The following is a 24,621-nucleotide window of genomic DNA, read 5'->3' as shown; positions in this document are numbered from 1 at the left end:
ACCACCTTCCTCCTTCCTTTACATGTATTAAAAAAGTCAAAAACACAATAAAACACCACTTCATAGCCACCATTTGTTGCTACACACTTGGCATGGGTCTGTACAGGGTCTGTGCCTGTCAGTGGTGGAAAGTTATTAAGTATATTTACTCAAGTACTGTACTTACTGAAATTACAGTTGTGAGGTAGGCTACTTTTACTTTATCTGAGCAATACATTTTTTGTAATACTTTATACTTCTACTCCATATCTCAGAGGCAAATGTAATACTTTTTACTCCACTACAATTATTTGACAGTGTTTACTTTGCAGATTTTGATTATTTATACAAAACATACATATACAGTGTTAACCACTTACTGTAAGCACAATCTTATACTTCGGCTATTCAAAAATATGTTTCATCGCATTGCATCATATTTGAAAATAGCTTATCTGCTAGCTTAAAGTTGCAATGTGATACGCCGTGAGCTTGTAGATCATCTATTTCCCAAAAAAGTTTTACAAGTTTTGTAAAATGCCAAGATGCCAATACATTTGTACTTTTAAGTACAATTTTGAATACAGGACTTTTACTTGTAACAGATTGTTTTTTTTTGCGGTATTGCTACTTTTACTTACAGTAAGTTAAAAAATCTGAGTACTTCTTCTACCAATAGCTGTTTCTTACTGTAAGGCGTGTAATTACTTGGATTCCTCTTTTTGGCGGTTAACATTGTGCTCTTTCCATGTGAGTCACAGTGTGTCCCTCACTAATGACTCAGTTCCTGATGTGTTCATTCATCCCTTACGCTTAGACAATCTGTTTACCTATTAATTCACCCCATAGTCGCATAGGCTCATCACACGTTTCCCTTCCTGGAACAAAAGGCAGAGATTACTGCTCATTGCCGCCATGTTGGGCCCATCTGTGACCTAGAAAGATTGGGAGCACCCTTCGAGCTCAGACAGTTATCAGGTTGAATTAGCCTATACCTACTGGGAGGCAGGGGCTATAAGGCTAGCCTGGAGAGGAGTGCTGGCGGCAACTGCTTTACCGTTAGCACCGGGGAACGTGTTTTAAAATGGAAAAATAAGGCTGGGTCATGATCCACTGCAGCGGTTTTGATTAATTGAATACTTTATTAGTCAGAAATGTAAACAGCACGTGGTACATTAAGACATTAAAGATAACACAATTGTGGTCCTATGTATTCAATTCATCAACACAGCATACAAAATTACCACAATAATACATTTCATCAACAAGTACAAACACCATGTGTACAAAAGAGATGGGGTTGAAGAGTTCGATTTCAAAGGAGCAATAAGAAAAAAAAATGGGGAGGAAAGTACATTTCATTGTTCATTGATGCTGAATGATGATCCAGTCCTTTCCTTTTTTAATGATACTAATTATAGTAATAATGTAATACAGTTTATTTATGAAGAACTTACAAAGTTACAAAGTGCTTTGCATAAAACTTAAGAAAATATAATTAGCAAATGAAATGAGAAACTGAATAAAAACATGCTATGTATAAAATATAAAGTAAAGTGAGAAATAAATAAGACAATTAAAGCTTCACTATGTAAGCTTTTTAGTGAATAAAATGCCATTTTGATAATGTGCAAAATCTCTGTGCGTCTGTAGTTCATGTATCTCGACAACCGTCTGACCGATCGGCGGGGGTCCAGACCGCCACTTTCCCTATTTTGAGCAAGTCATTATAGGCAACATTTTTCAAAACAATTACATTTTTCCTCCAATATCTTACAAACGCAATTATGCAAATGTATGCTTGCAGTGTGCGTGTGTATATCTGTCCTTTGTGTATCTCGAAAACCGTCTGACGGCTCGACTGTGTCACGGAGGACCCCAGGGAGTGCGATGCCTCGCGGCAAGTCGTCGGATAGGTGTTATCCAGAACCGATGCGTCAATCCGACCAATATGCCCATTGCAAGGAGAACCACAGACAAATCATGCAAATAATCATGGAGGCAAAAAAAAGGGATCAAGTTCTATGAATCTGCAGGGTATACAACCACACTTCCTTTGGCATTTAGTTGCAATTATATTACAATTCAAAACACAGGGCTTAATTGCCAAATAGTTCAGGAGGAAATGTATCATTTACAAGCTACACAAACGCTGGCTGTTTCATTTTTTACAATAGATTGTTTTCCAGAGTGCAACAAGCTGATTAAAGGTGCAACAATGTCAAGTATTGGGGGCTGGAATTTTCTGTACAGTCAGCAAATCAGTGGCGTTTTGAGCTTAAGTGCTTTTTATTCATGAGGCACTCTACACTTTGCAGCCGCTGATGACTGGAATATTGAGGTTAATTTTGAGACGGCAAAAAAACAATGAAATGCTTTTACCTTATTATTTTCTCTATATGCTGAAGGTGAAAGCAGGAGACCTGTTTGTCATTGTGTGTACACACAGATGGTATATGGTTCTAAAGGACCATTTTATTTAGTGAATGGTTCTTCATGTTCCTCATATGGTTCTAGTGAACCTATTTTTTGTCAAAGTTCTTTGAGGAACCATCAATAATGGTTCTTTGAGGCACCTTTAACCATTTAAACCCTGCCATCCCAAAGTTGGCCATGTCTTAATTGGTAAACAATCGCCAAACATAGCAGATCTACAATGTGAGATTGTAGATCGGCCATTTTCAACAAAGACATCTTGCACAATAGGAGCGTACCAGGTATAGAGCCCTGGGACACACAAGTCGATGAAGTCTATAGGGTTTTAAGTGGTTGGCGGTTCTTTAAAGAACCGTGGTCTGTTTCGTTCCAGTCGGAACCTTTCTTTTTCAGTGTGTATAGATCTATTCTTCTACAAAACATGAGGCCAAACCATCAGGGGATTATCGATGAATAATCTCTGATCTGTCAGCACTAAAATCCCAAACACGTATTGGATTGAATGTAAACACACGGAGGATGGAGCGGACTGGAACATTTGCATAAGTGTAGCGAAACCTTTCCCACGAATGGGTTCCCAGATTGATTGATAGGAAATCTGGGCCTATGGCAGACCTGGAGTAAACAGCAGATACAAATAAATACATTTGGCGTTCGGTTTGACACGCTTGGAGTAGCACAATGCGTGGCGTTCAAAGAATCAGGACAGCACAGATAGTTTTAGGTGAGCTGTCAAGTATACAGAAACAACAAAATGATATTGACTTCGACACTTTACTTGTGTTTGCCAAATCATTTGGCACTTGTTGTTGTTGTTATTATTTGATATTCTCCCTTCACCACCTGGTGCCTGACTAGTTGAAAGCCAATCATAAGATGTTAGCTGAAAATGATGTTAGATCAACTCTGGTCTGAGTACTATATTGTCGCTGTCGTGTGGAAACCTTGCGTACGTCCAAAACTGTTACATTTCAGGAAATGTAAAAAATAAACAGCATGTGTTCCAATGGATCCAATGTTTTTAATATTTAGTCACAAGCTCTTGTGAATACTTTCCCTTGGTTGAATATTTTGTATACAATACCCATAGACAGACATAATCACTTTCACTTAAAAAAATTGTAGGATCGACTATTTTCACTGCTTTTGTGCCACACAATTACATGACGAAATAGGGTGTTAATTACAAAATATAACAGTTGAAATATGGAGTTACAAGGTTTCTGCCCGACAGCAATATCATTTTGCGGATGATCTCAACAGCTGTGTCTCTTTATGTCTCTCTCTCTCTCTCTCTCTCTCTCTCTCTCTCTCTCTCTCTCTCTCTCTCTCTCTCTCTCTCTCTCTCTCTCTCTCTCTCTCTCTCTCTCTCACACACACTGCTGGCAGTTGGTGGGTCAGATCGACAAGCTAACGTCAAACTTTGACTTTGACCTGGTGCCTAATTAGTCCAGCCCATGTGGTTCTCAAACTTTTCCATGCCAAGGACACCCAAATTGATATGTATTTGGCCACGGACCTCTTCTGAAAATGTTTTGTGCCAGCGACCCCCAGAAGAGGAGATTAATTTTGTGTTAAAACAATTCAAAATTATTCAGAATGTTCCAATACTTTCGAGATAAAAAAGAAAAGAAAAGAAAATATCAGATGTACAAGCACAAAGTGATGTGCTATGACCCAATAGATCTGCTATTTTTAAATAGCCAACGTATTATGGATAAAGTGGTTAGAATTATTGTGATGCTGTATTTCAGTAACACATTTTGTTAGGGACCCCCTGGAACCCCCCCAAGGACCCCACTTTAAGAACCACTGGTCTAGTCAATCTGGTCTGAGTACGTTATCAAAGATTAAGTGAAAGATCTCAACAGCTGTCTCTCTCTCTTTCGCTAAATAAATCGCCTGGATAGCTCTCTCTCTCTCTCTCTCTCTCTCTCTCTCTCTCTCTCTCTCTCTCTCTCTCTCTCTCTCTCTCTCTCTCTCTCTTCTCTCTCTCTCTCTCTCTCTCTCTCTCTCAAACACACACACACACACACAGTTCACACACACAGTTCACACACACACACACACACACACACACACACACACACACACACACACACACACACACACACACACACACACACACACACACACACACACACTGCTGGCAGGTGGTGGTGGGTCAGATCGACAAGACTTTGGCTTTTGTTTGACTTTGATTAGTCTGAAGCCAATCATAAGATATATGCAAATTCTGTCCGATGCAGGTCTCGTGGTGGAAAGTAGACATTTGTTTGAGTGCTCATTCTCAAACAGCTGTGTCTCTGTCTCTCTTGTCTCTCTCTCTGGTGCCGGGCAGGTGGTGGGTCAGATCGACAAGCTAACGTCAGACTTTGACTTTGACGTGGATGCAGATGACTGGACGGTGGCCACGGCCAGCAGCACGTCCAGCAGTGAGCGGGGCCTGGGAGAGGCCTTCAGGCTCGACTTCCTCAATGCAGACGTCCTCTCTGACAGCTGGGACTTCTGCGGCTACCTGGAGGGCTCCGGCGGCTCCACCCCCCGCAGGTTAGTATTATCAGTGGTAGACACAAGTAGTAGGCTACTCAACCCCCCCAGTATTTGAGTCAAAGTATAGTCTATCGTTGCTGTCGGGCAGAAACCTCTTATCTCCATATTTTAACTTTTTGTGTTTTTTCGTAAATTAACGCCCTACTTGATCACACCATAGTGTCACAGAAAAGCATACAAAATTGCAGATCTGCACACTGTAGATCAGAATTTGAATCCTGAAAAGTAACAGTTTTGGACACAAGCTTCCTCCTGACAAGAGACGAGATACTCCTGGTTCACATATTACACAACTACAAGTGAAAGTTGCTCTGTCAGATTTGTACTCAAGTTAAAGTTACTATACTTAAAGGACAACTTCACCCATTATCAACCTATGTTCATATACATGGTCCTCACTTATGCTCATTATAATATGGTACAATTTGTGTATACTCGGTCTGTGTCTCATAGGAGGGCTGTGGACAGTTCAGAACCCTGCCTACCAGTGACATCATCGATGGAGAATCAAAGCTAATAGAAAGGCTTTCTTTTCCTGGAAAGTTAGCATGCTATAATGGAAACCATTGTTCTCGCGTTAATACAAATCTAAATAAGAAATGGGAAATCTTGTTTGAAAAAACAAGGCGTGTTTCTGAAGTGCCCACAGCCCTCCTATGAGAGACAGCATTAGTGAGCATTAGTGAGGACCAATTATATGAAGATAGGTTGAAAATGGGTGACGTCGTCCTTTAAGTATTCAAAAGTGCATGCTTTTAAAAATGCTTATTCAAAACTGTAGATTTCAAAGTACAAACAAATATCAATCATAGTGAAAATAGCACATCTACAACCTCATGACGAAATACTCTACTACTATTTTCAGTATTTATTAGGAATGTTTTTTAAATAAATATTTCTCTATGATTTTAATTAGTTCTAGTTCATTTTATAAACACACAATGCAGCCTGTTATTAATGTTATTCATGTTAATGCTTTTTTATTTTGTAAACCCTCCTTTTTCCCCCTTTTTTTTCAGTTAATCCTTTTTGTTTAACTTTTAGTAATTGCGTTAGCTAAAACCTTGCTCTGCCCGCAGACCCGGCGAGCAGCCAGGAGAGGCCTGCGGCGGTGGCCGCGGGACCATCCCCACCCAGACCCAGACCCCCACCCCGCCCCCCGCCAGCACCGCCTCGGTCTACTCGCAGATGAACGGCGGGCTGCCCATCCCCAACGGGCCGCGCATCGTCACCCCGGACTCGTCCAGCGAGGAGGCCAGCAGCTCCACGCACAGCCACAAGACGTCCCGCACCTCCGGCACGAGAGAACGGGTGCGCTTCAGCGACAAGATCCTGTACCACGCGTTGTGCTGCGACGACGACGAGGAGGACGACCGGGACGAAGGGGAGGCGGGGGAGGACAAGAGCGGCGGCGGCACGCCGGACAGTGACGGCGCGCGCAGTCCGGTCATGGTCGGCTCGTTTCCGCTGGCCGGCTGCACCCCCAAGCGCTCTTCCTCCGAGCACTCGCTCCACCACAACTTTCTGGACCCCTCGTACGTCCCCTCCCCGGCGAGGGGGACGTCGGGGGCTCACACGCTGCCCAGGAAGGGTCTCCTGAACCCTGGCTGTCGTAAAAAACTGCTGCGGAACAGCAGCACTCAGACTGTCTCGGACAAGAGCACCCAAACAGTACTGCCCTATATTCCAACCAAACAGAAAACCAAGGACCACTGAGAGGAGAGAAAACCCTTACCGCTACCATAGGAACTCATCATCAAGAGGACCGTGTACTATTTAATATTAAAAATACATAGATCATAGATTAATACACAAATAAATTAACTACTAAATAAAAATAAATGATATTATGGGAAAAATCACTCGACTACCTAAAGTCATTCCAAGGCTCAGGGAAAACAAGATGAAATGAAGCAAGCTGGTGTGAGCGACAGCAGAGATTGGTGGACCAAACGGCCAGCGCCTGTTATTAATGTTAAATGATGAAAAAAAAACGGAATGGATTCCCTATGTATAATCATTTGCAACACTTACTGAGATTACTAAAGCAATCGTTTTTCTTTTCTTTTCTTTCCTTTTCTTTTTGTTCCAGGAAGTTGAACGTTTTCAGAAGTCAAAAGGTTAAATGTGAAGAGGTTATTTTTCCTCCTACACAAATATAAAAATGATATATATATATATATTTATATATATATATTATATATCGCTGTCGGTGGAAACCTCTTATGTCCCAAAACCGTTCCTTTTTATTAAAATAAAACTATTCTGAAAATAGCTCATCTCCAAGCTCACGATGTGTCACAACGCGTTGTGAGCTTGTAGATCTGCTATTTACAATACTTTTGAGCGACACTCTTGTATGATGAAGTACGGTATCAATTTGCGAAAAATATAAATAAAGTTTAAATATGGAAATATGAGGTTTCTGCCCATCGGCAACAAATATTGCTTGTTCCTATAATGTGGATACAAAACACTGCACATTCTGTACTCTGAATCTGTATAAACATTGTCTTTTTCATGTTCCAATTATTTGAAATGTCAAGGGGATGGCTGGTATCAGCAAGGGAACGTATCTACATGCACTTGTCAAACCTTCTCCCGTCTTTGATGTCAAGCTGAGTGAGGAAGCAGACACAGCTGCTGCTGAGACTGGAGCTGATGGGGGGTAGAAACACACACACAAACAGGTATATATCGGCACTGTCGGGTGGAAACCTTGTATGTCCAAAACTGGATACTTTTCAGTAAAAACAATTAAAAGAAAATAACCTGTGTTACTTCCAATACAGTGGTTTTCAAACGTTTCCCTGCAAAAGAAAGGAAAAAGGAACACTGCATTTGGCCGCGAACCCCCCCATCTGAAAATATTTTGTGTCAGGGACCCTCATACAAGATTGGTTTTGTTAAAGTGTTTCCAAAATATTCCATATATTTGAAAAGAATATATGGAACTACCCGGACCACACTTTGAGAACCACTGTTCCAATGTAGTTATTTATTCACAACCTCTTGTTAATACTTTCCATTGGTTGAATATTATAAAAACCCTTATATTAACAATATTTCGGGCATGTCATTATAGGTGAGATCTTTCAAAAATGTTCAAAGAAATAGCGAAAATAACAGATCAACATGGTCATGTAGATCTGCTGTTTTTGCTACTTTTGTGTGACACTGTCAAACGACAAAGTATAAAACAGGCCATTCATTTATTAAAAAAAGAAAACGTAAAAAGATGAAGCACGTAGATACAAGGTTTCTGCCCGACAGTTGTGATATACTTCAATGGTTCTCAAAGTGGGGTTCCAAATGAACCCTTAACATGCCTGTAACTCTGAGAGTGTACAAATCGAAACCAAATGGACCCTTATGGGTCCATTTGGTTCCATTTGTACACTCTCGGAGTTATGGGGGGTCCTTGAAATGAAAGCTTGAGAACCACTGATATATTTGTTTGAATCTTACGGTCCAAGTTGTGTAATTTTCAATGTTTTTCGGCGTTCTTTCTGCGAAGGGATGACGTCGCCAGTGGGGGGGAGGGGGTGTTGGGGGTTGAGGGTTGAAATGAAGGCAAGTGCATAAAGAAAATGCAAAACTTTTTTTTTTTTGTCTCTCCATTCAGTGGCCCAGTGGGGATTTTGGACTCAATACAGCAGCATTTTATTCACAGGGCTCATGCCAATAGCCGGGCTGATCGATACGGTGGATGGGGAAGCTGCCGTGAAAGGTCTATCTGCTGAGCACGCAGCCACTTCTCCCGAGGTCTGTGAACAAAAAACTCACAGTCAGACCTATTTAGTTAACACCAAGAGGGGGGGGGGGGGGGGGGTAGAGAGAGAAAAAAAGAGAATTGTGTGATCTTAGAGAATTGACATTTCGGAAAATGTGTGTCCAAGGGAGAGTTTGTTGGCAGAGACAGAAAAGGTCCATTCTTTTTTTTTCAAAAAGGCTTTCTACCAAGCAATCAGGCTTCATTGTGAGAGGAAGCCCCCTCCCACCCTCCCACTCAATCAATCCCCCCCCCCCCCCCCCCATGTATGTGGTACTCTTTTAATAAGAAAAGGGAAAGTGAAAGGCCACGGCCGCAAAGATCGGCGTCCCGTGGTGAAGATGTTGCCTCCCGTGAACCCAGTGGTGGAAGAAGTACTCAGATTTAGTTCGTAAAATTAGCAATACCAAAATATAAAAATACTCAAGTATATGATGACACAATATTTCACTTGAGTAAAAGTACAAAAGTGGTGGCATAAAAAAAAAAGAGTACATAGAGTACCGAAAACGTTTTTTTGAAAATATACTTTCAAATATCGATAAGTACAAAATAGGGCTTAAGTTGTTAATGAATGTTTTGTATTAAGTAGGCTACAGTACTTGCGTAAATGTACTAGAATACTTCCCACCACTGGTGTCCCGTGAAGCTGATGTTTTTGGACTCATCCTCAGGGGCAAGCAGAGAGATGCCCGGCACGCTTTATTCACTCTTGTAGAACAGCTCTGTCCTACTTTAAAGTGTAAGTAATAACTTTCCAGTCTGCCTCCCTATCCTGAACACCTCAACACGTTGTAGGGGTGAGAAGAAGTACATGGTTGTGGCCTTTTTGTGACTGTTGGGTGGAAAACTTGCATGTCCCAAAACCGTAACTTTTCAGCGGCGTCCGATTGCCGTGACATTTTGCACGCACGCTTCCAGTATAGGCCAAAGAAGAACCCCCACACAGAGTTTATTAAATGAGCCTCATGGTGTCGCTATAACGCATTGGTTCTCAAAGTGGGGTCCGGGGACCCCCAGGGGTACTTGGAGGGGTTCTAGGGGGTCCCCAGCATAATTGGTTACCTTGGCTATTTCAAAATTGCAGATATACAAGCTCACAGCGCGTCACTTCGTGCCGCGCTGCGAGCTTGTATATCTGCAATGTTTTTTATTTATATAAAAACCTTGAAAGTATTCATATAATTTTGTATTTTTAACATAAATCTTCTCTTCTGGGGGATCACTGGCACAAAACCTTTTCAGATGGGGTTCCGCGGCCAAATATATTATCATTGTGGGGGTCCTTGACATGAATAGGTTTGAGAACCACTGCTATAGCCGGTCGCTTCATGTTTTGGCATATAGTGCGGAGCAAAAAATCCTGAAGGGGGCGTCAACAAGTGTCATTTGGAGCGGCGGACATCTTGGTGGGGGATAAACATACACACTTTTTGCTACTACTCCTACAGAATTTGTCCAAAACTGACACATATCGGGGACCCATTATCTCTGGCGCCATGTGGTCATGTAGAGATTTTTCACATTCCATTCTGACTGGCTATGTTTTGCGGGCCTTAGGTAGCGAACCGGGGCCTGGCGGAGATCTGCGCTCAGACGAGCACACTTTAGTTGTATTATTACGAATGAATATACACACATTACATAACGCACTATAGTTAAATAGCACAGCAGTCAGGCTGATTGTTTTGACAGAGTGTTCCTAGCAGAATGTTGTCTTGTAGAATCTATTGTATATCAACCTGCTGAAGAAGACAACATCCATCTCCATCTGTTGAAGTCCATCTGCTGAGTAGATGGAGTTGTTCAACTCCAATCCCCAACTGGCTGGAGAGTAATGAGGCATCATAATCAAAGATAATGGAAACAATATGCTGCTTAAAACTGCTGCCCGTTTTAATGGAGTCACGGACAGCAGTCAATTAAGATAATTGAAGATAATTAGCATTAAGTCATTGTACAGTCAGTACCACATGCAAATACCTCTACTATAGGCTATTTCATATGTCATCAGAGAAAACTGAGATTGTCAAACCGTCATTTGCATATATAATGAAAAGGAAATGTGGGAATATGTAATATGATTTATAATTTAAACCAGAGGCTCCCACAATTTCTCTGCCCGAGACCCGAAAGGTAAACTTGTTGTCTCCCCGGGACCCACAAATGCATTATGAATTAATTTGAACTTAAGCCCTGTTTCAAAAAGAAAGAAAAAAAATGCGAAAATAGCCGATCGCGACGGGTTATAAGCTTTCAATTTCACTTGTTTATCCTATATGCTGTATGAGCTCTCTCTCTCCTGATTGGATGAAATTGGTATCCCAACCTGAACAAGTATTTTCTGTTTTACTAAAGAGCTTGAATGACGTGAAGACACCTGTTACTGAGCAAACAGTCTTGTAGCAATGATTATTAGAATATGGAGCTATTTAACACTTATTTTAACAACAAAAGATACACCCCCTTTAACCACATGAAGCTTAGCGTGAGCATTTGGGGCCTGCCCGTTATTGTGAAACCCCAATAGTCAGAACAATGTTAGGTTAGGGGAAAGGTTAGTAATAATGTGTGCCGTTGGACCAACAGTGTTTCGGAATAAAGAGGCGTCGTACTGTACCTATGCCATGGCACTGTACACGCGAAGAGATTTAATTTGGCAAAATCCGACCCACAAGCAACATTCAGACATCATCCAGTAAATCATGTTTTGTGATGTCAAGTGCGGAAGACCCTGGCAAGCTCACCCAAGCTCCATATAAACAAATGCAATGATCATCAATGTAGATTTTATTTCATACTTAACAGTAGAGAGGCTGCCAGAAATATTGCAAGTATAGCCGGTTTTGAAAGCTGGACATTTACAATGTTCATTTATAGGCCAATATTATACCACGTACCAAGTACAGTACATTAAATACAGTATACAACTACTAGCAACTTCATCCACTTGTGATGTTATGATTCTTCATTCGCAGACAGCTGCTTTTTATGCTATGGAGAACTTTTCTTATTTTAAGTTATGTAAATACTTCTTGGGCAGGTGGGGAAAAATGTGTGTAAAAATATCAGCAGGCATATCAAATCACAGTTTCATGTGCATGGTTTAAAGTGGTCTGGATAAATATAGGGAAAAACAGCATCAGAGATAATGGACTAGTATGTAAATATCTGCAGCTGTCCCCTGTCTGTTCACTCTCAGAGTTAACACATAGTTAAATTTACCACAGAGGATTTCACTGATGTGTGCATATACCTTACGGGGGGGAATGTGTTGCTTTTCGATTGTCCGCTTCCGCTCACGTTTTCCCTTTGTCTCTGGCTCTGCTAATCCTGTACGAGTCCCCCGTGAGAGAGATGCATTGAAGAGAGAGATCAATGCGGCGCTCCCCCACAGCACCGACTGCCATTTCCTTGCTAGATGGGGGGACCAACAGGTCATCGGATCCATTAGCATAAACAAACAAAGCTATGGCGCACACGCAGGCAAAGCATCAATCACAACAAAACAAACTAAGCCCTTATTGTGATGCCCATACAGCCGCCAGACTTTACATTTCAAATCGTCGTTGTTTTTCTCTTCCCCCGTTTCCAGTGCGAACGCTTTATAAATCATATCTGCGGGTGAAATCACCTCTTCAAGTATATGCAGGGCTCTTTGGCCCTGGTACAGAATACATTATCATTGGGGAGAGATTTGAGATATTTCGACAAAACATTAGCAACGTCCCTCTTGCCAATAGGCTCATTATTCATGTCTAATAGGGCAGAGCTGTGTCCTCTGCTCTGTGTAGGATGGTGACGGGAGGCGTCCAGAGGTTATGAAGACCTGAGCACCATCAGCCCATGCAGCCGGCCACCGGGTCATCAATATGTCCGTAAACGGACAAAATGTGTCCGTGGCAATACTTGTCCATGTCCGTGGCAAATTTGCATAACATTATAATGTTCTTAATGTGTTCATTATAACAACATGTGGTTCTCAACCTGTGGGTCGGGATCCCCAGGGTCATGGAACCAAATTGGATGGGTATGGGTCCATTTGGTTCCATGTGTACACTCTCAGAGTTACAGACCTGTAAGGGACCCCCCTTCCTTAAAGGAACCCCGAAGGTCCCTCGACCCACTTTGAGAACGACTGCGCTAGTATACATTTAGGACTAGCTTTTTATGCGTTTCTGGTAATATTATTGTCCGCAAAGCACCAGTGGTGGACGAAGTACAAGTAAAAGTAAAATAAGTACATTTCTTATTTTTTATATCGATGAATTGCTGTAATGTTTTCACACTGAATCTATAGGACTAGGACTATAGAACTTGTTTCAGAGAACTAACTCTCTGAAACCACCTGCACTGATGTGCTTGTAGAAACACTATGTTATGCAAAGCCTGCATGCAACACAGAAAAAGAAACAACATAGAAATGAGCTTTTTGGAGGTGTGCTCTATAGAGGCTCCTCAACATGTGATTCTAATGTGGGGTTGAGTGGATGTTGTGTTTGTGATATGTTTAGTTTTTTGGATAAGAAATAAGTCCCAGCCCGCCCACACATTTATGAATCCAATTACAGTCAAACAGTACAGAGTATCAGAACCATGATTGATGTTCAATGTCACTAACTAATTTGGTTAAAAAAAAAAGAAGAAAAAAATGATATCTGATGTGAAGGGGTGTAGGGGTGAAGGGGTGTAGGGGTGGATCATGTCCTAAAGGTCAGGAGGTTGACCTTTACTGCCTTTTAGGTCGTCACCAGTGTTTTGAACTGGATGAAGCGTCATTGAGCAAGGCACTGAAGCCCTAACTGCTGCAGATAAGCAGGTTTGTTAAGAGTTACAATAATACTTAGTAATTTACACATCGTATTGTAAATGTAAGGATTCATCCTGTCAATCATTGTGATTGACAGGAGAGATGATCAGAGGAGCAGAGTTTCTACCATTGCTGTTCCATTGAGGAAGGAAGTATGGGTAGAGTCTCTCAGTGAAGGTGCAGCCAGTGAAAGAGTAGAGTTGAACTCTGGTCTCCACATCATAAAAGGAGACCAGACCCTCCTCATAATCCACAAACACTCCCACTTTCTGGACCTTCTCTCTTACAGGGAGGAAGACATTAGGGGGGCCTCGTACACATCTCCATTCCGCAACCGTATAGTCCAGTAACCATATTTGGGACTCGCATAGTAGAGTCCCTTCCTGTTGATGGACTCTCTGGCCACTCCTAGAAACCAGGAATCTTTCCCTCTAACCTGAACCTCATAGTAAAACCTTCCTGAGGAGAAACTTTGTTTTCCTAAGACAACGAACATTGCAGAGAATCTCTCTGTGTTGTCTGGGAGATTCTTCCATACGTTTCCATGACTCTCCATGCAAAGGTCCCAGGTTCGATTCCAGGCCTCAACAATGTGTCAAAGGTCAAACTGAGCAAGACACTTAAACCCCTAACTGCTCCCAGAGCCGCAACAACCAACAGCTGCTCACTGTTCCTAGGATCCTCAGTACTCAGTACTTTACAGCCTTCCTAGAAATGTACTTGAGTAAAAGTAAAATATTTCTAAAGTATCAAAACAATCTAATACTCAAGTTAAGTACAGATCCTCAGAATCTGTACTTAAGTACAGTACTCACGTACATTTACTCCGTTACTGTCCACCACTGCAAAGCACTTTGTATGTCCGTGGCAAAAATAGAATTTTTATGAAAATGCCCATCACAAACCAGCATGGTGATGACGCCTGCTCTCAGGCACATCATCATTGTTTGATGGTGCATGCATATACAATAGAAACATGCACATGTGTGTGTGTCTATCTGTGACCACACTTGGCTAATGTACAGTATGTCTCTTTAGGTCAGTGGTTCCCATTCATTTTCATGTCCAGGACCCCCAAATTGATATGTACTGTATGTTTTGCTGCAGACTCACATTTGAAAAGCTTTTTGTGCCAGAGACCCCCATCGCAACGCCTTGAAAGCTGGTAGATCAACTGTTTTTTTGGGGGAGAAAGCCAAAACATAATATAGGCGTCAAGCGCTTTAACCACTTGAACCCCAGCATCCATTGTAGGGGGAACATTAGCCAATAAATAGCCGATCTACTAGCACAAGTGAGCTTGTAGATTGGCTATTTCTTTGCGGAGAGATTTGGTGTAGACGGAAACAAGCGGTCCAAGTACAGAGCCAACTCAGGTCCAGTTTATTAAGTCTTAGAGCAGGGGTCTTCAAAAGGGGTTCCGGGACCCATAGGGGGTCCTCAGAGTTACTACAGGGGGGCAGCCAAATCTTTGTGTGAAATGCCAAAAATATTAGATCTACAAGGTCACAACGCCTCGTGCTGCGAGGCGTTGTGAGCTTGTAGATCAGCTATTTTTGGCAAAGAGATATAGGTGTAGAGGGAAAAAAGAGCATATATAGACACATTAACATAGAGGGGGTCCCTGCTTCATCTCTCCCTCAGCTAAGGGGTCCTTGGCCTTAAAAATGCTGAAGACCCCTGTCTTAGAGGGTTTAAGTGGTTAAACTGGTCCTCATTTTGCTGGGGACCGCCTGGAACCTCTGGGGGTCCCCCGACCCCACTTAGAGAACCAGTGGTCCAGGTTTATGTGCCTCCTCCTCCTCACTGTGTGCAGAGTCCACCCAGACATGCCGATACAGATGTCAGATTTATGGTTAATTTGTTTAATTTCACGTATTGCATCAATTACATGAAATCGAAGCGTTCGGCCACCCGTAACTCAGAGGAAGTCATTTTGCTTGGCCGGATCCAGGAGACTGGGTTTTAGTGAAACCTGCTGCTGAAACCTTGTATCTCCACATTTCAACTTTTAAATGTTTTTGTTTTTTTTGTACATTTACGCCCTACTTCCTTGTACAAGAGTGGTGTGCAAAAGTAGCGGAAATACCTGATCTACAAGTTCACAGCAATCCAGTATTTCCGCTACTTTTGTGGTCAACTATTTTCTTTATAAGAAAAAAGAAAGTGGTTAAATGGGTTTTTATAAATAATTAACCAATGAAAAGTAAAAAAATGACAAGAGCTTGTGACTAAATTATTATTAGTTATTATTTAATAATAACTACATTCTGTCTATTGGAACACAGGTTCTTTCTTTCTTTTTATCTCCATTCCTGAAAAGAAACGCCTTTGGGACATACAAGGTTTTCCATCCGACAAAGATGCTAATGGAATACCACAAACAGAGTGAGTCATGCCTTCCGTGTTTTGACGTCACCCGGTGGACACTTATTAGTTCACTTTTACTGATCGATGCTCTAATCACTGCCCAGGAGGGAGGGAGGGGGGGGCTTCTGTCTGAGTGGTCACAGCAAGGCCACGAATTATCAGTTACCACCACGGTATAAGCAGAATGTGGACCACCCTTACATATCATATGATATGTAATATTGAGACCAAACCGAATTGCTGTGAAGGAATTGTTATGATACAGAGGGAGAAAGGCTTGATCGTAAAACCGAACACACACACACACACACACACACACACACACACACACACACACACACACACACACACACACACACACACACACACACACACACACACACACACACACACACACACACACACACACACACACACACACACGTACTGTATTGCTATACTTGTGAGGACATCAACATTTCAGGACAGTGATTTTGGACAGCCATTTTTAAACCCCTATAACCGTAAAGCCGAGAACAGCAGCGCGATCTACAAGCAAGTGGGTTTGTAGATCAGTTTCGGTGTGCGACACTGGCGCGCAACTGAGTATAAACGTATACCTCAACCCATAAACCTGATCTAAATCCAATCCTAACATCAACCAGATTTATTTCCTAACTGTAAGTCTACCTCAAAAAAAATCTCTCTACACCATAAAACATTTGCTTTGTGAGGACCAGGATCATTGTCCTCACAATGTCTATTTCTTCAATTCTACTACACTTTTGGGAACACAAGTATAGTAATAAGAGCCACGCACGCACTCACACACCGCCCCGTCCGTCCTGTTTCCAAAACAAGCACCAGCCCTCCACTCTGGCTCTCGCTGTGCGTAGAGGCACCTCGCCTCCCCATCAGCAGGGAGGAAAATGGATGACGGATCTGTGTTTTCTTGGCTGATTGGTAAGAGTCCATGAAGCGGAGAGCTCAATACAGTCGCCCTGATTACTATGGATTGGCTAACGGCTGGGTCTACCTAAGGTTGATTTGTTTCATCTCTGTGTCATTTATATCCTGCTCCTACCAGAACAAACTGTGCGTTCCCTCCCCCCCCTCCTCCCCCAGACCCCCTCCACCTATAACGCTACATTTATAATTCGTCGCACGAAGGCGGCGCACGTGCCGAAAATAGCCGACCTACAAGCTCAAGACGCGGGAGGCGCGGATGCGACGCGTACGTCTTCTATTTTAGGCGCGTGACACCGTCGTGCGGCGGAGCGTAAATGACGCTTAAGGCTCCACATTCTTGCTCTCTCTCTCTCTCTCTCTCTCTCTCTCTCTCTCTCTCTCTCTCTCTCTCCACCTAACACCCCCACCCATCCATTCCCGTTTATGACACTCCCAAGTCGAAGTTGACTCTCAATCACTGGCCCATGCATCTTCTATCCAGCTCGCCCAGTCAAGACGACGATAATGGACGAATAAGTCAAAAGTCATTGCCGCGCGTCACTCGAACAGAGATCTAATTTAGGGCCCTTTGCGATCCAGAGCTTTTTGTGATGCCTATATTATACTGCAACCCTCCACGCACCTGACATAGTGGCAAATCAAATCGGACTATACGTAAAAAAAAAAAAAGAAATCACTGCCGCTGATGACAAGTAGCAAGTGGAACAATAACGCTCAGTGATTGAATGTTCCTATAGTTCATTCTGCCAGAGGACTGGCGCGAGTTCTTGTTATATTATTTTTATGCTGGCGTATGAGGACAACACTGTCACTGAGATGCATCCCACACAGTCAAATGCCAGGCCTGGGACATACAGTATTAGGACCCATGTGGTTAGGTGTCGAAATTAGGTTCCAAGTAGTAATCAAATCCACATTTCTGGGTACCGGGCACCCATACTAATGAAGATACAGTATCAAATCTGAATCGATAAAATCCTAATCATTTAAAGCATTGGTTCTCAAATTTTGCTCATGTCAAGGACCCCCAAATTGACACATTTTAACCCGCGGACTCCCCGTTTGAAAATATAGGCCATGGACCCCCATAAGAGAAGATTTCTTAAAACTATAGGAGTTATTCTCAACCATTTTAATTTCAACCAGTTCAGTTTGATATGCATTAGACCCACAGTCCCAAATTTGATGGAATTTTTTTTAAATCTCTGGAGCCCAATCTACACTGTAAAATCAATGTTAATTTTGGAATGTCCAAAACACATCTGTGATATCTGTTGACAAACCAACATATATTCACATTCTCAGTTGCCTAATATTAATAGCATTTGTGCGTAATGTGCACCCACCGCCACCCGATACGTCCTCTTTACCCCTTTAAGCGTTTGATAATAAAATCATGATTGTTACACCAAATGAACATAGACACTTCACAGATATAGATAACTTTGAATTATAACAATCACTTGATTATTTGGCCGAGTACGACAGAGTTAAACTGGCGGTGTCCTACAATCAAACATATATTTTTTTGCTTAAGACGTGGTCCTGACCATGTCTTAGTGCTATGCGGTGAGTCTTGTTAAAGGACGACTTCACCCATTTTCAACCTATCTTCATATAATTGGTCCTCACTAATACCCATGATAAAAATGGCACAATTTTTTTCTAATCGGGCTGTGTCTCATAGGAGGGCTGTGGATAGTCCAGAAACGCGTCTACCAGTGACATCATCGTTAAGCAGGAAATTATATGAAGTTATATGAAGATAGGTTGGAAATGGGTGAAGTCGTCCTTTAAGTCAAGGGACAAAATAGCAGATACCGCGTAGCACCCTCAATTAACATATGGACACTTCCCCAGGCGTTAAATATGCTGGCAAGTCTTAAGCCTTAAGTGTTTGCATTCAGCGATTGCGCATAAGATGGTGCCGTTATTACTTAATTACCGCCTAAGACTTGGAAATAAGACGTGCAAAATAGGGCCCTGTGAGTGTAATGGAACCAAATGGACCCGTAAGTGTCCGTTTGGTTTCATGGGTAGGCCTACACTCTCTGAGTTACAGACCCACAAGGTCCATTTGGTTCCTAACTAGCTCTCATTTAACCCCCCTGGAACCCCCTCAAGGACCCCTGGGGGTCCCAGGACCCCACTTTGAGATCCACTAATTTAAAGGATCACTTTAAATCATCATTTTCAACCTTATCTTCATATAATTGGTCCTTACTAATGGTCATTATAAGATGGCAAAATTTCCGTCTACTCTGTGTCTCATTGGAGGCCTGTGGACAGTTCAGAAACCTGCCTACCAGTGACATCATCGATGGGGATTCCAAGCTAATATAAACTGCACTCTTGATCTCTTCCTAGAAAGTTAGCATGCAAATTGTGCAATCTTATAATGAGCATTAGTGCACCAATTATTATGAAGGTAGGTTCAAAATGGGTGAAGTGGTCCTTTATAATGGTTTAACTGGCTACTGCTTTCCATTGTGTTGTCATGGAATAAACGTATGAGAGGTTACTATTCATAACCTTTCTTAAAGTTGATGAAAATGTGTTTAAAAGGACAATTGTGTTTGGTTAATTTAAACAACTGTATTTTCAGGACAAAACATTTCAGCACTGTCTCTATCTCATAGTTAGTTAGTAGTAAATACTCTTTACTTCATTTAGCGCTAAAATGTCAAATGTATTTTCTGTCAGAATCCTGTCAGGAACTCCAGTCGATAAAATGCTAACGATACCAATCCCTAGACAACACTGTCGCCGATATTTACCCACAACATCTACCAGTCAAATAGGATCTGGTAACGTATTAGGACAACGACGGTTCTTTTCAGTTGCAGCCCCCTCCCTTTGGAACCCACTCCCACCTCACATCGAAGCCGCCTCCCTCAAAACACACCTTTTAGGACTTGCTTTCCCCACCTAACTCAAACCAAATCTCCCTTTTTGCTTCTTAAGCTCCTTACACACCGGGGCGATTTTTTTCATGCGAATAATATGTTTTTTTTTAAAACCTTATAAAGTCAATGCAAGCTTACATGGAGCGAAAAAGCGAAGCGAAAAAGCGTCTTTTAATTATTCGGAACGAGTCCGAATTTTACATATATTCTCATATTCGCCGGTGATAATGACCTTTAGTCTTAGATTAATGTTTTTAGCCTTTTAACTTTCTTTTCTTCTTTGCTCCTAATACAATTGTTTATTTTAAGCTGTTTTGTAAAGCGACTTTGGGTACTAAGAAAAGCGCTATATAAGTCTGATGTATTATTATTATTATTATTATTATTATTACTATCAACCTATTACAGATCAGGGCCCACGTGTTTGCGGACCACCCATCTGGCCACCTTTCGGCTGCCGTGTTCAGTGGTCAGGTGGGTGGGCCGTGTGCATTTTCAGAACATGTTTATTTTAATGATCATCAATCGATTGTCTTCTCGCTTGAATCAGTGGAACTAACGTACTGTAGTATACCTTCATGTATTAGTATCACAATGAAAACTATAAATGTTTCCCCCAAGGTTTTAAAGAGAAAATACAATGATATTTTTTTAACAAAACTTTTTTTAATGTTATATCATTATCAAAATCTTGTTGTTTTGCCACTTTAACTTATTTGGGGGCACACTTACATTATCCTCACGGCCCACAGGCTGAGAATCGCTGTATTAGGGTCCATACCGTGGGGTGCTCGCTGCCAGTGGTGAAAAGTAACAAAGTACAGTACATGTACTCAAGTAATGCACTTAAGTACAATTTTGAGGTATTTGTACTGTACTTGAGTAAACTACATCTCTACAATAATTTGAAAACTTTAGTTACTAGTTACTTCGCAGATATAAATCATTACATTATAAAACATACATTAACCACTTTAGTCCTATTTGTATAGGCTATTTTCAAACATTTTAGTACTTTTACTTTTGGTACTCTAAGTACATTTTGATGCCAATACTTTTGCACAATTTTTTATTCCGGACTTTTACTTGTAACGGAGTACTTCTACATTGCATTATTGATACTTTTACTTATGTAAAACATTTGAGTACTTTTTCCACCACTGCTCGCTGCTCACGCCAGCCAGCCCTCCAGCCTACCAGCCTGTCTGTCCGGCAGACAGGCTGGCAGGCAGCTATTCAGCCTCGCCCCCTCCAGCCTGCAAGTAGCCCAACCTTAGCACCTGAGGGATGTACCGGACAAGGCCGCGGCTAGCATCACTCACTCATCTGATTGGGGCCGTGAGAATGATTAATGAAGAGCCAGGCAGAACAGCCTACAGATAAGATTAGACCTTCACTGCTGATGAAGGACAGCGGGGCCAGCGGTTTGGTGTAAGTAAGGGGGGGAAGGGGTGTGTGGTGGAGGGGGGTGGGGGTATGGGCTGGAGCCAGTGACAAAAAAAAAGAAAGAAAAACATTGTCAATTGAATTGGTGGACAGTAAAGTTAATGAGAACACTTTCACTTGATGGTGGACGCTGTGAGATTGGAATGCCAGGTGGAAACAAGAAGGTAATATCAGAAGTATGGCAGTCGGTTCAGGCTGAAACCTTGCCCATATAGCCTACCGTCAAAGCCAAGTGCAGTACATCACAGATTGACTTATTTATTCATCTCAAAGGTCAAATCATCCTTGGTCATTTGGAGGAATAAACAACCTCATATCACAGATATACCAATAACCCATTTGGCTGGCCAATTGAAACGCTTTAAAGTCTTCAGTTTAATTCTTTGCATAGTTACTTCACTCTGGCTTTGTAGAACTGTACAGAGTCATTCTGTCAGAGATAGCCACCGGCTACTCACTGCAAATGAGTGTAAAACATCAACATTATGCGTTGTAGATGAATGATGTCATAGTCCACTGATTTTCAAACTGGGGTTTGGGGACCACCATGGGGTCCAAATGCACTTTTCTATTTGTACACTCTCAGAGTTAAATATCGTCTCTGTCAAGTGGAAACCTCATATGTCCAAAACAGTTACTTTTTAGGATTCAAATAAAACGTGCTCCTCAGAGCACAGGTCTCCACCAGGGCAGGTAGGTTATTGTGGGCCAGCAATGTTGATGGAATATGAAGAATGGGACAGATCCGTCTTGATCACGTGACTATAGAGATAATGTGTACCGATTTGCATGATGTTTGGACAAAATCTGTAGGAGTAATTTAAAAAAACGTGTTTCGCAAAAATCGGCCTCCTGGTGGCGCTATAATAGGCAATCGGCAATCGGACACTGCGTTCATGATTTGAGGCATTTTGTTCAAAACGGGCCACTCCTGCAAACTTTAAGTGTCAATCTTAGCCAATCGGGATGGAATATGAAAAATCAAACAGATCGTCTTGATCACATGACTGTAGAGATCTTGTGTACAGATTTGCGTGAAATTTGGATAAAAAAAAAGGAGTAATATAAAAAAAAGGCAGATGTGAATGCAGGGCAAAGGTTTTTCCTTGGCCTCTAGGGAGTGCGCATACAAAGTTGTACACAGATCGGTGCAGTTATAGGTAAAAAGCCTTTTGTTCAAAACGGAGCACTCCTGCAAACTTTGGAAGCCAATCTTAGCCAATCAGGAAGGAATGTGAAAACTCTGAAAGACCCATTTCATTTAATGACAATAGAGATACTGTGTACCGATGTATGTGATTTTTATACAAAATATGTAGGAGTAATACGAAAAAAAAAGTTTAGCAAAGACCTCCTGGTGGCGCCGATCTGAAAAATTCAGGCCAGAGGTTCTGCTTTGGCATCCAGGGAGTGTGCGTGCACAGGTTCGCTACCATCGGCCCAACAGTGCCGGAGATTAGCTGGTCACAGACAGAAGGACACACACACTCACTCACGGACGGACGGACAGGGTGCAAAACATAGTCTCTGCCATGCCTTCGGTCTGGCGTAGACAAAAATAGCAAAAGTAGCAGATCTGAAAGCTTGAAACGTGGCGTTTAGAGCTTGCAGATCTCCTACTTGTGATACTTTTGTGTGACTCCGTAGTATGATCAAGTAGGGCGTTGATTTATGAAAAAACACAAACAGTTGAGAAATGCAGATAAGAGGTTTCTGCGGCGATAAGCACTTAGGATTTTACAGACAGTGTACTGTAGATTGGGGCTCCAGTATAGTTTATTTCAGTGATTCTCAAACCTTTGTTTAATTTCAAGGATCCCCAGTTTGATGTTTTAGTCCACAGACCCCCCATGTTGATACGGTTCTTTTCGCAGACCCCAATCTACTCGGTAAAATCCTATAATTTTATTCTGAGAGTGTACAAATATGGAACTTACAGGTCCATTAAGTTTCCATGTGTACACTTTCAGAGTTACAGACCTGTAACTTGGGTTCCGTTTTGGACCCCTTGTGGTCCCCCAGACCCGACGTTGAGAACCCAGTGTCATAGACAGGCCAAATGAAGTCCAAGATCCACCACGAAGCCTTTGATAGAGCCAGTCCTGTTACGCTGCCGCAGTGCACTTGATCAATTGATTAGGCATTCCCTGCTTGAGTTGTGATAGGAGACATCCAGCATTTGTCACATCCCCATACTGATTGAGATGTGGAATATCTCCCACAGTGAATTCAAAATGTAGCATGACCAAGGAAGCCAGGAAAGTGGGGAGTCATTGCAAAAGCAATTTCCCTTCAGAGTGAGTGAGTCAGAGAGAGAGAGAGAGAGAGAGAGAGAGAGAGAGAGAGAGAGAGAGAGAGAGAGAGAGAGAGAGAGAGAGAGAGAGAGAGAGATGATTGGAGCTGGAATTCTAGCTCCTTCCCAAATTACACCGCTATAGAGAAATGAATCCACATTGCATATTGCATAAAATTGCACACAGATCACGGGCATAATGTCTTGCTTAGTTGGCCCAGTGAATACATCAAGACACAATTGAGTTGGACCAGAAACACACCATTGCCAGGCACAACAGTGCCATTGGCGGCAAAATGTCAGGGATGGATGGGGCATGTTTCAGAGAATACAATGAAGAAAAAATATATGTTATTAACCTATCAGGGGGGAGGGAGGGAAGGGGGCTAGATAAGGGACTCCTAGACCCAGCCAATTTTAAAAAGCTGCCGCTAAATGAATTTCAGTTGGCAGAGGAATAGATGTCAGTAGAGTATAAACGCAGAGAGCAGCAAAGTGCAGTGGAGTGTATGCGTCTACCTCTAATTCTGACAACGCATGTGGAATTCAAAGAAAAGCCAGCAGCAGCAGCTCTTTCCAGGGCCCCGTTCCGATTTGGCAGCCTGTCAGCATTTTCATGGCATTTTCACAGGTAAAGGCCAAGAAGGCAGAGAATTGCTGACAGTTTAGTAAGACCAACAAATAAGAGTTAAATGATGATGAAGACAGGTGCAATGTACAAGGCAAGTCCCCGAGCGCCCCTTAGTTCACCTTACAAGGGGGGCTTTCCCCATCTCTCATATTTACTGCTTTTTCTATACTCGACTCTCTCTGTCAATGACTCTCTCTACCTTTCTTTCACACACACCCTCTTTCTCTCTGGCCCCCTCTCCCCCTCTCTCTCTCTCTCTCTCTCTCTCTCTCTCTCTCTCTCTCTCTCTCTCTCTCTCTCTCTCTCTCTCTCTCTCTCTCTCTCTCTCTCTCTCTCTCTCTCAATCTTTCACACAGACATGCATTCTTCCCTGTTTCTCTGCTATGCACTTCTCTCCTCTGGTCGTAATGAGCTCTCCACTCCAGCATGGGAGGAGGTCGCCTGTGGTGGCAGAGAGCACTCAGATTTATTTTACTT

At 42.2% G+C, this 24,621-nt stretch overlaps 1 protein-coding gene across 1 annotated transcript in view; it reads left to right on the top strand.

Annotated features, from left to right (window-relative positions):
• The window catches only part of insyn1 (inhibitory synaptic factor 1), a gene marked incomplete at its 3' end in the record, with an annotated part of 91,985 nt that extends 85,301 nt beyond the window's left edge, over nucleotides 1-6,684 (top strand). The window contains exons 2-3 of the mRNA XM_080430191.1: nucleotides 4,757-4,965; nucleotides 6,048-6,684. Of these exons, the coding sequence (XP_080286317.1) occupies nucleotides 4,757-4,965; nucleotides 6,048-6,684 (846 nt within the window). The remainder of the gene's footprint in view (nucleotides 1-4,756; nucleotides 4,966-6,047) is intronic.
• Nucleotides 6,685-24,621: the final 17,937 nt, after the last annotated feature.

Source organism: Gymnoscopelus braueri, assembly GCF_963280865.1.
Source record: "Gymnoscopelus braueri genome assembly, chromosome: 1".
NCBI lineage: Eukaryota > Metazoa > Chordata > Actinopteri > Myctophiformes > Myctophidae > Gymnoscopelus > Gymnoscopelus braueri.
The sequence above is the reverse complement of the archived record's forward strand: the minus strand, read 5'-3'. Positions and strand labels throughout refer to the sequence as shown.